At 38.4% G+C, this 15,526-nt stretch overlaps 1 protein-coding gene across 1 annotated transcript in view; it reads right to left on the reverse strand.

Moving 5' to 3' along the window:
- Nucleotides 1-14,217: 14,217 nt before the first annotated feature.
- GatA (glutamyl-tRNA(Gln) amidotransferase subunit A, mitochondrial) overlaps nucleotides 14,218-15,526 on the reverse strand; it is an 83,560-nt gene continuing 82,251 nt past the window's right edge. The window contains exon 9 of the mRNA XM_067142908.2: nucleotides 14,218-14,419. Coding sequence (XP_066999009.2) covers nucleotides 14,262-14,419 — 158 coding nt within the window. The 3' untranslated portion in view covers nucleotides 14,218-14,261. The remainder of the gene's footprint in view (nucleotides 14,420-15,526) is intronic.

Consider the following 15,526-nt stretch of genomic DNA (forward strand, 5'->3'; position numbering starts at 1 on the left):
GAAAATGTTATTGGTTTTAAAAATTATTTTTAACATTTTTATACTGTGGCTGCTGTGATCTTGTCCTTACAGCTATCTCCATATTAAAAAAAAAGCATTACCTAATACATACCCTTTAGGGTCACATGCAATCATTTGGGGTTGATAATCTTGCTGTTTGTCCCTTCAGACAACCACCACCAACCAGGTATCTTCAGTAGTACCTTAACCACATTAAAACTCCTTGGTATGTGTAATGTTAATTTTGCCGCTTTATGCCTCTTCAATGATCGATTCTTTTATTCATTACCATTTCTACACTGTTTTAAGCTTCTCCTACATTAATACACTCACAACTATAAACGTTTTTGCAACAATGCAATTTTTGTTGTTACGGAAGCCATATTTTCCAGTGTCAACTTAGTTAACATAACTTAAAAGCTTTTCAGTCTGTTGAAACACTAGCTCAAAACATAATACAATATATAGCTAACATACGTGTAAAAGAAAACACTATATTAAACAAAGAATTACATGTTTCTATGAACTTGCATCGGGAGATATTGGGTTCAAACCATGTTGTCGGTAACCCTGAAGATGGTTTTCTGGTTTCCCATTTTCACACCAAGCAAATGCTGGGCCTGTATTTTAATTACGGCCACGACCGCTTCCTTCCCACTCCTAGACCTCTCCTATCCAATTGTCACCATAATACTTATCAGTGTCCTAAAGCAACATGTAAATAAAAAATAAAGCCCTGTTTTACAAGAACATCCTCAGATTATATCAAATCACTATAAATAATGCGCATATATGTACAATATTGTTCATGTTGCATAAACTAGTCAATTATTATGAATTAGTGATGTTATGTTATGAACAAATAACAAATGTATTAGTCCACTACTGTCACTTTAGTAAATTATGGAAATGTTGCTGTACTTAGCTGCTGTTGTCCATTACCTTCGGCAACTCTGTTTGGACTGGCGCCAGTCTTGGTCTTCATAGCTAAGTAAGCGGGTGAGGAGAAATTTTGTGGACAATAACTCTGTTTCATGGAGTGGGTAGCGGAAATAGGTGGGGCGATGGGAATGAGTGTGCATTGCTTCTGTACAATGGAGAGGGGAGATGTGTACTTCTTCTTCATCTTACAATGTCTTTTTATGTATAGGAGAGTACATGTAAGTTAATGATTTAGAAGAAATAAAAGTAAGGAATTTAATTAAAGTGTATTTTGTAAGACATGGTCATTATTTCTAAGTTAGAAATAGTTCTCTGAAAGGTGGTTCATTTATCCCTGATAAAGATGTTGATTCCCACAGGGAACCTGAAAATTTTGTAATGTCTGGTATATGAACGTTAATTTGGTAGATGGGGTTCCAATGGTCGTTCAGCATACCTTGAGACCTTACCTACTCAGGGTATGTCAAATCAAAGTTATACTCCATCTGTAGGCGTAGCCATGCATTAAACTGTCAGGTGACCCCTCAAAACAAAGTGCGTAGCGGTGCATCCGTGTGTCGTCATGAGGTACACAGACTACTGCGGTCATTTGAGCATGTTGTACGTAAACCAGCACATCCCATGAGACATCTTAACGAGGTTCAAGTCGCAAGGGCCGTCACTTTGATCCAGGAAGGATGGATTTTTCGTCGTGTTGCTGTGGATCTCTATGTCTCTCCGTTAGTTATTCAACGCTTGTGGAGTCGCTACAATGACGCAGGCCAGTTCACAAGGAGGGTTGGACAAGGTCGGGGACGCATGACAATCCCATAGGATGGCCAATATCTGACTATCTGTACGTTGCAGCATCGTTCAGCAACTGCCAGAGAACTGCAACAAAACCTCAGGAGGGTCACTGGAGCCATGGTGTCTGACCAGACAACTAAGGTTAAGTTATAAGGAAATTCCCACCTTCCAATACTTGTCAATTTCTTATAACAGTTTTATTGTTTACATGACATAATCTAGCTTAATCTCTAGGTGTATACTAAATAGATAGAACATGTTTCGTTCCGATTGTGGAACATCTTCAGCTAAAAGAATAAACAAAAATGGCAAGACAATTACAACACATGTAATGATTATGGTGATGAAATAAAATGTTCATTCATGTTGGGTTAAAATTTCCAACAAGTCAATGTCCACATAACGAAGTAAAATCAGCGTAAGGGGTCTTCTTTATGCTAGAGACATGCATACATTAGTATTATAAAAGATTTTCTTAGAATATGGTTGTCGGGGGAAACTCTTGTAAACAACCGTGGTTGAAGTTGAGTTTTGGAGTTACTAGACTGTTAAAATGAGTCTGAAACAAGAAGAAATTAAGTAAGGAGGGAGATATTTTAAATGAGAAAACCTTGTTGGCAATGTATGTTAGGTATAAAAGGATATATGAAATTGTTTTACCTCACAGTCGATCGTATTGTATTTAGCGTCCACCCTTACGCCGTGTCGTCAACTGACTGAGTTCTATGTCTGTGTGAGGAACTTGCGGTAGGCGAGGAGAAGCGGAAGGAGAGATAGGGGAAGTGGGGGAAGCAGGGGGAATGTTACGTCAGACCAGACAGTAAGGAACAGCTTAAGAGAAGTGTCCTTACGACCCAGACGTCCTGTTCAAGTGCCCCGTTTAACGCGGCAACATCACGCAGCTCGTCTTCTGTTTGCCCGTACCCACGTCAACTGGCAACTTCGCCAATGGAAACCTGTGTTGTTCACAGACGAGTCCAGATTTCCCCTGACACAGCGTGATGGGCGTCGACGTGTATGGAGACGCAGTGGTGAGCAGTACATGCCAAATGTTGTACAGGAAGGCAACCAATTCGAACAAGGTTCTGTGATGATGTGAGGTGGCATCAGTATTGATGGCCGTACGGATCTTGTCGTTGTCCATGGTAGTCTTACCGCTGCGGGGTACATCGAGCAGATACTGTTACAGCATGTGTTGGTTTGTGCATACGGTGTTGGCCTTGGATTCTTACTCTTGCATGACAATGCCAGGGCTCATGTAGCGCGCATCACCAGAGCTGTCTTGCGAGAATTGGACATTCAAGAGACGTGATGGCCAGCAGTGAGTCCTGAACTTAATCCCATTGAGCATGTGTGGGATAGGCTTGGCAGAAGGGTTCGTGGGCGTCCTGTTCCACCACACATACCGCAACGTGACCTCCGTTGACTTATACAGAGCATGCCACGTATGTGTCAAGCTGTGATAAATGCTCATGGAGGACATACACCATACTGAGCTCTCGAACTATGATAAAAATTCACCCTGGAGGACTGTTATCACTTTGTTTTCTCCCCCTATTTGAACATTTCCATTTGTGTTCTGAAAATGAACGTGAATCCATCGATTTTCTTCTGTATACTTCAACGTAAAGAATAAAGGTTTAGTTGGTAATATACCTGGGTGTGAGGTATTGTTTTGTGGAGCATGGCGTACATTCAAAAACATCTTCCCCTAATTTTTTTGAACTGTGTAGTATTTTGTTATTGGACACTATAAATTTTCCTGGTTGCCAGCGTTTCGCCCCAGTGTGCTAAGTTGGGCTCATCAGTTGATAAATAGCACACCTACCAAGACGTATGGCAAATGCATACTGTAGAGGCCACTGTGTAGACTACTTGGAGCCACCGGCAGTGCCAATGCACTAGGAGAGACTTTGTCTCATTTTCAAAAATTGATGCCTGGCCATCAGATGATACAGATGTTGATTCCCATAGGGAATCTGAAATATTTGTCTCAAATGAGTAAATTTATAATACCAATATAGTTGGTCCGTTATTGGACATTATAAAGTTTCCAGCTAACTTATTCCTGGTTGGCAGCGTTTTACCCCAGTGTGCTAAGTTGTGATTAGATTAATGTTTTTGTTTTCAAGTGTGTAGTCATTCTGCTCAAAATTTATCAGATTAATTAATCTAGAATAGGATTTTAAAAATATATGGCTTGTGATGTTTGGCATGTTGTAGCATAAGTGAAAGCTCTCTTGAAGGTCACTTTCCAAGTGTTTACATAAAATAATACAAGTATTTTATGGCATATACAAAAAATGTTACTTAACAGTTGAATTTTATGCTTGAAATGTCTGAAGAAGAAATAAAATATGAAATTTCATGCAGTATTGCAATGCTGTTTGGTGAAAATAAGAGTAACATGAAAATCTAAGTAAATTTGAGAAATGAATGCATCAGATGGTCCAAATGCTTTATTTTGCTTTCCACGCATTCTTTTTGAAAATAACATGTCAGAAGCAAAACTGCATTAAGAAACAGCCTTATGAAAACAGAAGCTTGGATTAATGTGCTAATACATAAATGCTCTAGGAAATATGACGATTGCTGTTTAAAGAGGCCTAACATCTAGGTCATCAGCCCTCTAGGAAATATAACAGGAACTCTAGGGATACCTGGATAGAATTATTTAATAAATGCCCAAATCCCCAAATCTTGGAGAAAAAAAAAGGAAAAGGGGACACAATAAACTCTGACTCCTTCAGACATATTGCCCTGGAGAACAACACCTTCAAATTGTTCACATGATTGATTACAGACAGGCTAGTGCAAGAAACTGACCATCTCATACCTGAAGAACGATATGGCTTCAGGAAACAGTGAAGCACACTACAGGCAATAATCGGCAGACAGAGAGTGGGTCTCAGCCCATAAGTGGCCACGGCTCTACGCCTCTGCATTCGGGAGATGGAACAGGCTGGTCCCAAACTTCGGCTGTCCTGAGGACGGTTTTCCATGGTTTTCCATTCTGCTGCACTATGGCGAATGCCAGGACAGTTTCTAGTATAGGCCATGGCCGCCAACCCGCCTCACCTTTTCCGAGCATCTCCTTCACTGTAACAAATCTCCTAACCTGAGAGACGGCTTCACCATATAAGAGGCCTGCGTCCCCCTTCAGGGAATAAAAACATTTTAGTGGTACAGGCAATAAGGAATCATCTGGACAATATAGACCATGCACTACAACATCTAAAACCTCTTTGCCGACTACACTAAATCGTTCAACATCCTGACCTGAGAAACTAACAAGTATGATTGGAGGAAATCATAGATTTATAGTCCTGTTTAACAATATCCTCTCTTACAAAACTGTGACTATAGGTAATGGAATGGCATTTTCAAAAGACATATTCCAGACCAACAGGATAATGCATGGAGATTCCATAAGCTCATTACTTTTCAGCATAGCAATGGCAGACGTAACAAAAGTGGCCGAGTATAGAGAAAATACTTCACAGCATGTGTTTGGGTCATTAGTCCATAGATTGGTTTGATGCAGCTATCCATACCACCCTTTCCTGTGCTAAACATTTCATTTTACGTAACTACTACATCATACATCTACTCTAATCTGTTTATCATATCCATACCTTGGTCTACCCCTGCTATTTTTACCACCTACACTTCCCTCAAAAACTAACTGAATAAGTCCTGGGTGTCTTAAGATCTGTCCTATCATTCTATTTCTTCTGCTCAAATTTTTCCAAATCATTCTCCTTTCACCAACTCTATTCAGTATCTCTTCATTCGTGATTTGATATACCCATCTCATCTTCAGCATTCCTCTGTAGCACCACATTTCAAAAGCTTCCATTCTCTTTCTTTCTGAGCTACTTATCATCCAAGTTTCATTTCCATACAGTGCCACGCTCCAGATGAAAGTCTTCAGAAATGTCCTCCTAATTCCTAATCAGTGTTCAAAGTGAGCTTTTTTCTTTTTTTTTAATTTTTTTTTTTTTTTAAGAAAGACCTTTTTTGCTTATGCTATGCATTTTATGTCCCCCTTACTTCTGCCATCATTAGTTAGTTTACCACCCAAGTAACAGTATTCATCTACTTCCTTTAAGACTTAATTTCCTAATCTAATATTTCCTGTATCACCCGACTTCATCTGACTGCACTCCATTACTTTTGTTATGGACTTATTTATTTTCATTTTGTACTCCTTCTCCAAGACTCTTTCCATACCATTCAGCAATTTCTCCAGATCATCTGCAGACTCAGATAAAATAACATTATCATCGGAAAATCTCAGAGTTTTGATTTCCTCTCCTTGGATTATGATGCCTTTCCAAATTCCTCTTTATTACCTTTACCACCTGTTCAATGTAAACATTGAAAAAGAGCAGGGACAAACTGCAGCCTTGCCTCACTCTTTTCTGGATTGCTGTTTCATTTTCATAGCCTTCGAATCTTATCACTGCAGACTGATTTTTGTACAGATTGTAGATAATTCTTCTCTCTCGGTATCTGATCCCGATCACCTTCAGAATCCAAATACAGTAGCTTGGTCCAATCAACATTATCAAATGCCTTTTCTAGATCTACGAATGCCATGTACATAGGCTGATCAGAGGTAAAGTCAGGATTGCTTCACATGTTCCTACATTTCTTCTGAATCCAAACAGATCTTCTCCCACCCAACTCAGCTTCAACTTATCTTTCTATCCTGCAAATAATACGTGTTAACATTTTGCAAGCACGAGATACCAAACTCAGAGTGTGGTAGTTTTCACACTTGTCAGCACCTGATTTCTTGGGAATACGTATAACAATATTCTGTCTAAAGTTGGATGGCACTTCTCCTGTATCATACATCTTACACACTACATGAACTAACCTCCGCATGCTGATTTCTCCTAAGACAGTCAGCAGTTCTGAGGGTATGTCATAAATTCCACGTGTCTTGTTTCTATTTAGGTCTCTCAATGCTCTGTTGAATTCTGACCTCAAAATTGGGTCTCCCATTTCATCAGCATCAACAGATTCTTCTGGTTCCAGAACCTTATTGTCTACTCTTTACCTTGATACAATTGTTTAATATATTCCTGCTATTGTTCTGCCTTGTCTTCTTTCGCTAAAAGTGGTTTTCCATCTGAGCTCTTAATTTTCATACACACAGTCTTCCTTTCTTCAAAGGGTTCCTTGATTTTCCTCTATGCAGTATCTACCTTTCCCATAACTATACAACCTTCAGCATCTTTCAACCCTTCTTCCTTGGCTGACCTGCACTTTCTATCTGTTTCATTCTTTAATCGCCTGTATTCTTTTCTGTCCTCTTCATTTTTTGCATTCTTATATTTTCGTCATTCATGAATCAGATCTAATATATCCCAAGTTGTCCAGTGATTCTGACTTGATCTTACCTTTCTTCCTAACTTTTTTTCAGCAACCCTACTGATCTCATTCTTCACGCCTATTCAGTCTTCATCTATTGTGATTCCTTCAGCCTTTTTATTTAGTCCTTGTGCGACATGTTCCTTGAAACAATTCCTCACACTCTTTTGTTTCAACTTGTCTAGATCCCATCTTCTTGCATTCCTTCCTTTCATTCTTTAATTTCTTCAACTTCATATGACATTTCATAACTGCCAAGTCATGGTCCAATCCACATCCGATTTTTAAAAAAATGTCTTGCAATCCAACACCTAGTTTCTGAATCTCTGCCTAATCATATTGAAGTCTATTTGAAACCTTCCTGTGTCTCGAGGTTTTGTCCACGTATACAGCCATCGTTTGTGTTTGAACCAAGTATTAGCAAGGACTAAATTATGATCAGTGCAGAATTAAACTAGCCAACTTCCTCTTTCATTATTTCGTCCCATTCCTAAGTCTCCTACGGCATTACCTTCTCTTCCTTGGCCTACTACTTCATTCCAGTTTCCCAACACAATTAGATTCTCATATCCTTTTACATATTGTATGAAATCTTCTATCTCTTCATATATTCTTTTGATTTCTTCATCATCTGCTGAATAGTACGCACATAAACCCGCCATCACAATTAGATTCTCATCTCCTTTTACATATTGTATTAAATTTTCTCTCTCTTCATATATTCTTTCGATTACTTTATCAACTGCTGAACAGCAGGCATATAAACCCGCACTATTGTGGTGGGCATTGGCTGGATGTATCTTGGTGACAATAATTCACACACTATGGTGGTCATAGTAGCTTATCCGCTACCCTATTTTCTTATTTATTATTAAACCAACTCCTGCATTTCCCATGTTTGATTTTGTGTTGATAATTCTACATTTGCCTGACAAAAAACCCTGCCCTTCCTGTCAATGTATTTCACTTATACCAACTAAATTTAATTTTAGTCTATTCATTTCCCTCTTCAGATTCTCTAACCTACCACATGATTCAAACTTCTAACATTCCACGCTCCGACTCGCAGAATGCCGGTATCATCTTCCCGATGACTGCCCTCTCCTGTGTAGTCCCCACCTGGAGTACCAAAAGGGGGGAATATTTTACCTCCGAAATATTTTACCAGGGAGGAAGCCATCATCAGTACATCATTTATTCATACAGATAGTCCTCGGGAGTTAGTTACGGCTGAAAGGCTCAGATGGTTGAGGCACTGGCCATCTGAATCCAACTTGCCAGGTTCGATCCTGGCTCTGTCCGGTGGTATTTGAAGGTGCTCAAATGCATCAGCCTTGTGTCTATAGATTTACTGGCACGTAAAAGAACTCTTGCGGGACTGAATTCCGGTTCCTCAGTCTCCGAAAACCATAAAAATAGTTGGTGGAACGTAAAGCAAGTAACATTATTATGTAATTTCCCATTGCTTTTAGCTGCATAGCAGTATCAACACAGCCAAACCATGTTAAATATTATTACAAGGACATATCAGTCAATCATCCAGACTGCCATCCTTGCAATTTCCGAAAGGCTACTACCCCTCATTCAATGAACCATTTGTTAGTCTAGTCTCTTGACAGATGCCCCTCTGATATAGTTGCACCTAAGGCTCGGCTATCTGCCTCAGTGGGACATGCAAGCCTCCCCACCGTGGCAAGGTCACATGGCTCAGAGGAGTGGATTGCAGCATATATATTCCAATGTCATGATACTTGGAAAACTAACCTGATGTACCTACAGGAAGCAGTGCAAAGCTGGAAATGTGGGCTGAGGAAAACAATACATACATATATACATACATAATCATTATAGACTGTTATGCGTTTCAGCATTCCGTCTGCAATCCTCTGTGAATTTACTAAATGTTGCCACAATCCTCGATTTGCAACTAGTGTTGTGGCCTCATTTAGTTCTAAACCTCTTATCTTTAAATCATTTGAAACCGAGTCTAACCATCGTTGTCTTGGTCTCCCTATACTTCTCTTACCCTCTATAACAGAGTCCCTTATTCTCCTAGGTAACCTATCCTCCATTCGCCCCACGTGACCCCACCACCGAAGCCGGTTTATGCGTACAGCTTCATCCATCGAGTTCATTCCTAATTTAGCCTTTATCTCCTAATTCCAAGTACCCTCCTGTCATTGTTCCCATCTGTTTGTTTATGCGTACAGCTTCATCCATTGAGTACATTCCTAACTTAGCCTTTATCTCCTCATTCCGAGTACCCTCTTGCCATTGTTCCCACCTGTTTGTACCAGCAATCATTCTCAATACTTTCATGTCTGTTACTTCTAACTTATGAATAAGATATCCTGAGTCCACTCAGCTTTTGCTCCTATAAAGCAAAGTTTTGTCTGAAAACAGACCGATGTAAAGAGTTTTGTCCGGGAGCTGACTTCTTTCTTACAGAATACTGTTGATCGCAACTGTGAGCTCACTGCATTAGCTTTACTGCACCTTGATTCAATCTCACTTATTATATTACCATCCTGGGAGAACACACATTCTAAACACTTAAAATTATCTACCTGTTCCAGCTTTGTATCACCAATCTAACATTCAGTTTTCTTGGATTTCTTACCTACTGACATCAATTTAGTGTTCAAAAGGCTAACATTCCTACCATACTCATTGCACCTATTTTCAAGTTCCAAGATACTAGACTGCAGGCTTTCAGCACAATCTGCCACTAAAACCAAGTCGTCAGCATAGGCAAGACTGCTTACTACATTTCCACCTAACTGAATCTCTCCCTGCCATTTTATACCTTTCAGCAGATGATCCATGTAAACTACGAACAACAAAGGTGAAAGATTACAGCCTTGTCTAACCCCTATAAGTACCCTGAACCAACAACTCATTCAACCATCAATTCTCACTGCAGCCCAATTGTCAACATAAATGCCTTTGATTGATTTTAACTATCTACCCTTACTCCCATAGTCCCCATGTATGGTGAACAACTTTTCCCTCGGTACCCTGTCATATGCTTTCTTTAGAACTGCGAAACATAAACACAACTGTCTATTTCTCTCGTAGCATTTTTCAATTACCTGGCGCATACTGAAAATCTGATCCTGACAGCCCCTCTGTGGTCTGAAAACATACTGGTTTTCATCCAACTTCATCTCAACCACTCATCGCACCCTCCCTTCCAAGATGCCAGCGAATACTCTGCCTGGTATACTAATCAATGAGATACCTCGATAGTTGTTGCAATCCTTCTTGTTCCCTTGCTTATAAACAGGTGCAATTACTGCTTTTGTCCAATCTGAAGGTACCTTACCAACACTCCATGCCATTCTTATTATTCTATGAAGCCATTTCATCCCTGCCTTCCCACTATACTGCACCATTTCAGGTCTAATTTCATCTATTCGTGCTGCTTTATGACAATGGAGTTTATTTACCATCCTTTCCACTTCCTTAAGCTTAATTTCACCAACATCATTTTCCTCCTCCCCATGAGCTCTGTTGTTCGCGACACCATCATGAAGATTTCCTTTCATGTTGAGAAGATTTTCAAAATTTCCCTCCACCTGTCCAGTGATTCCCTGGGATCTATTATGAGTTCACCTGAATTACCCAAAACCAGGAAATTACCAGGAAAACAAGATGAAAATAAATAAAGCCAAAACTATAAAGATGATCATCAGGAAAGGGGAAGAGCTGCAAGATGCATCATACATAAATTCAAGCACAAAGATTTTGAAATAGTCCTCTCCTCTCCTACAAATATCTCATAATCACACTACAAATATCAGGCAACTCTTATAGATCTCGCATAAGAGACAGGGCAGCGATTGTCATCAGCACGGTGTGTGGAATAAATGACCTTCATAAAATCTCCTTAGAATCTGCGCTGAATGAAAGAAGAAACATGCGACAATCAGTCCCATTATTACCTATGATACTGAAATTATTTGAGAGAAGTTATCTCTGGCCGACCTAAGATCCATCACAAAAATCAAGGCAATATTTCTAAAAAGAGCCTTATGCTTAGCCATTAACACAATAGTCAATCCTTGTCTACAAACCCTCTCATGAATTGTTCTACATAAAGGATAAAAGACTTCATTTATCACTACAATCTACCCTGCAGTGAACAATTATTAGAAGAAAGAAAAGGAATCAAATACGGCTAGACTTCTATGCCACAGACGCCATGGTAGAACAAAAATGGACTGGAGCAAACCAAGAATTGGCCCATAATCATGAGGTTGGCAGTGTGTGGATTCCACCACAAACTGTGCTTTCATAAGGTGAATGAAAACTGTATGTGCCACCTGTGTGAAGAAAAGTGTAATTGCTACCTTGTCCAGAAGTAAAAGGAAAAAAAGGGACAAAATCAATCTCTGAGTACAATACTCATAAAGATTCAATTCAATCCTATTTATTTAACTATATAGACAGAAATATGGCAAATATTGGTCTAGTAACGGAAGGTAACCTCCATCAGCCATTTTGAAAATTTATTGAAAAGAAAACTGAGCATGCAGTAGAAAGGGAGAGAAATATGTTTTTTAAGGTACTGAAAGCATAGTATATAAATAGATTGCAGATCTTTCACATGTTATTGTCTTTCAAATTCTATGTATAAATATCCTCATCCAGGAAATCGCTTTCCGCTGATATCGGAGGCTGAATCCATGCTAACTGTAATAGGTTCTATGGAAAGAATATCATCATTAAGAAATTCAACTTCATCTAAATTATGATTTTCAATATTCTGGGAATGCTTAACACAGTTTTCGATACTTTAGTTATCAGATAGCAAACCCTCGCTGTACATATCACAGATACTGTGATGCAATGAATGAAAGTTGGATACCTCTTATAATTTGCTTTTTGACCTAAGCTTAAAAAATCAGATCATATCACAATGAAAATTATCACGATCTGTCTTTTCGAAAACACTGATTGCTATGGCATCTTGACACTGAGGTAAAACAGAAGTCACTGTGAGGCTGACACGGTTTCACCCACTTACACTTACGTGTTGGTTCAAGCCTTGGAGGAGTACCAGGAGTAAGTCGCAACAGTGCTGAAGTCACACCTCATGATGCAGTGAACATTTCTTCTTTTAATAAAAATTAATGTAAAATCAATGGAAAAAGTGTACGTTTTCTGTAAATGTTGATTATGAAAACCGTAATTACAGAGCTCATAATGATGTTAAGCACAACTTCATCTGACTTTGCAGTGCTGAGAAACCTGTTGCACATTAAATTTACAACATTATAAGTAATGATGATAAAAATCTGGAAACTCATTCATTTGTAATTTTCTTCCACAGTTTATTTTGATTAGGTAGAGGATTTTACGGAGCTTTAAATTCAGGGTTTGTCTGTAGAAGGCCATAAAATGGGTTCTTTTTTTCTTTTGATTCTTCGTCTTCCACCGCTTTTCCCACATCTTTGGGGTTGCGGGTGTGAACTACGTCGCATATGTGGATTTAGCCCTGTTTTATGGCCGAATACCCTTCCTGACGTGAACCCTATATGGAGGGATGTTTTTCTTCTGATTAAAATAGCTAAAAAAGAAAGAAAAATACACCACCCTTCAACGTAGAAAGAATGCAGCTATAATCTGGTGTGATTCGGTTTCAGACTGGTCCACCCATTCATTCCTTTGTTGTTTAAACTCGAATAGCCACCCTTTGAATCTGACAGCAGTTGTGCCCTGAATGTCATTACTCATCACTCAGCAGTTTCCATTCCATCATAGCCGTAAATGAGATTGAGACTTCCATGAAAACTACACTTTACTCTGGCTTGTGCCAAGAGACAGATTCAAAAATACGGCAACCAACAAGAAAGAGCTGCAGGCTATATGAAGATCTGGGTTAAAGCAAGGTACACGATTTTAATTTCTGAAACATGGCTATGATACACATCTATTCGCAAGTGACATGGACATAGCCCATTATGTATCATCTACTAGTAATCAGCTGCCATTTGACATTGATCAAATATGGAATTTAGTTTCTCAAACTCCTTTGCCCTCATAGCGTTGCCATGAAATGTACAGATAAAGGAAATACTGTTTCATTTCATGAACATAACACCCCTGATTTCATCATAGATTTGTTTCTGCTCTTTTCAGTCTTTTGTTTTTCATCAATTTTGGGACATGTTTTCTATCCATTCTCCATATTCCTGCCACATTGATAGATGATTTGCATAGTTTGTAAGTCTTGAATTCAAACTTCAAGCTTTTGGGGGGATGTACTGCTACAGACCTAAACAACCTTTTCACCGAGTCAAAGATATTTTCTAATGGGTTTTAAACAGACTGGAAAATATTGTCCATTATTTGAAGAAAATTGTGACTTTTTAATCAACTTGGAGGAGCTGTGTAACTGTCAGCTGGTTTACTTTCATCATAATGCAGCAAAATCATGATAGTTTTGAACTCATCTTGCTTCATTGCAAAGAACTGGAGTCCGCATGAATTCATTTCAACAAAACTTATCAAAAGTAGATTTCTGCACTTTTCTCATCAACATATTGAAACAAAGCATCGCCTACGTTTTGTCACAAGCTGTTAGTCCCTAATGTGCAACTTAAATTCAAACCTCTCTTACAGGCATAGTTTAGCATAACTGTTGGTTTTCCTGATATTACTGTTAATAACTTTCCTACTGAAAAACATAAAAAATGAATCTACAATACAACTGAATCCTTCTATAGCCCTGGTTGCTCAGTAAAGGGAATATTATGCCCACCTAACTCAGTATACAACGTGTACCATACTCATTGAAGCTCAATGTCAGCTGATGTTTGATTGTCACATTCCACAATCTCATCTTCAACTGGAGGTGGAAATTCATCTTGTTCATTCAATATCTCTTTCAATTACAGAATCATCTTAACAACGATTCACTTCCATCTAGCCATAAAAGCATATTTCTGTTTCATAACTAATTAGAAAACAGAGAAGACCCAGCCATTTTTAATATAAATGTCTTTCTACCCATGAAAGTATTCTGATCATCGACATTTTCACTGGGAAGAATTCGTATTATTCTATCACAAATAATTAAAGAAGGGGCACAATTAGTACATATACAAGAAAATTTATTTATTCTACAATAAATTTACAAATACAGGTCATAAATTCAGTTCTAGCTGAGGGAATTTCACTGCACTTTCAATCCATTTGGCTACAGTAAATAATATATCTTCTCTGTAATTCTTTGAAATCAGTTGTAAACTTACTGGAAGACCATGCTTGGATTGTGAAACTGGGATGGATATAGCTGGACAACCTGCATATACAGATACAAATACATATTAGTAAATAATAATGTTGAAAATGAGCACTGTACATAGTGAGTAAATATGCACAGTTTCTAAATTCTCAACTATAATATGACAAATTTTTTAAAATGTATTCAGAGTATTGTCCCAATGAGCTATTAGTTCAAAAGAGGGAATGCCCTTTACAATTATGGCTTTACAATTCATGGTAAAAATGTTTAATATTCTTAATATATGTTGATCACATCATTGGCAGTATACTGGAGATTATTAGCAATTATATTTAACTGTGGCATTAATAATTAACACATTTCTATATATTTTCTTTCTTATATGTTTTTCAGGTATATTCTGCTATTAATCTCTTTTATTTTTCAGGTATTTTCTAGTTTTATTGATCTTTGGATTAGTTTTGACAGACTGAAAAACTTTCTTTTGTTAAGAAGGAAGGCGTTCTTTTTCAGTGTCTATTCGGTTAATATAACAGTGTTTTGAGACTAAAACACTATAAGTTATATTGGACTGAAAACTTCAAAGATATATAATAACAATCAATGTTTTCTTACCAACAACCTATTTTCAAATTTCCACATGTATTCCTGGGCAACTCAAATGTAAAAGCACGAAGTCTTTTTCAGTCCTATGCACCTTTACTAAAAGAGACTCGTGACTAGAAGCATCAGAGGAGAATTCCACAATGTAAAAAACAAAAATCTAGACAACCATATTTACTCATGTATTAGACCCCGCCTGGCTTTTCGTGACAAAGAAAATGAAAAAAACTCTTGCATACAAGACACACCCCCCCCCCCTACAATCACAATGTAATTCGTCAGAGAAGAACGATTCTGCTTCGAAATGGGTAGAAGCCTTATTGTAGCTCTGATGACATCACATAAATTTGTGAATAATTTCGTCCATACAACCCACGCCATGAAAACACGCGCCGAAGTCTTGCAATACATCTCTGTTTCGTAGATAAGAAATGTCCGCTTCCATAGCGTACGCCTACTGCAGCTCAGACGACGTCGCACAAATAGGTGAATAGTTTCGTGTCCGACCCGCGCAATGCAAGCACACATCAGTCATTGTATATGTCTGTGTTTCACAGTTAA

The sequence above is a fragment of the Anabrus simplex genome, chromosome 1, assembly GCF_040414725.1.
Source record: "Anabrus simplex isolate iqAnaSimp1 chromosome 1, ASM4041472v1, whole genome shotgun sequence".
In the NCBI taxonomy this organism is placed as follows: Eukaryota; Metazoa; Arthropoda; class Insecta; order Orthoptera; family Tettigoniidae; genus Anabrus; species Anabrus simplex.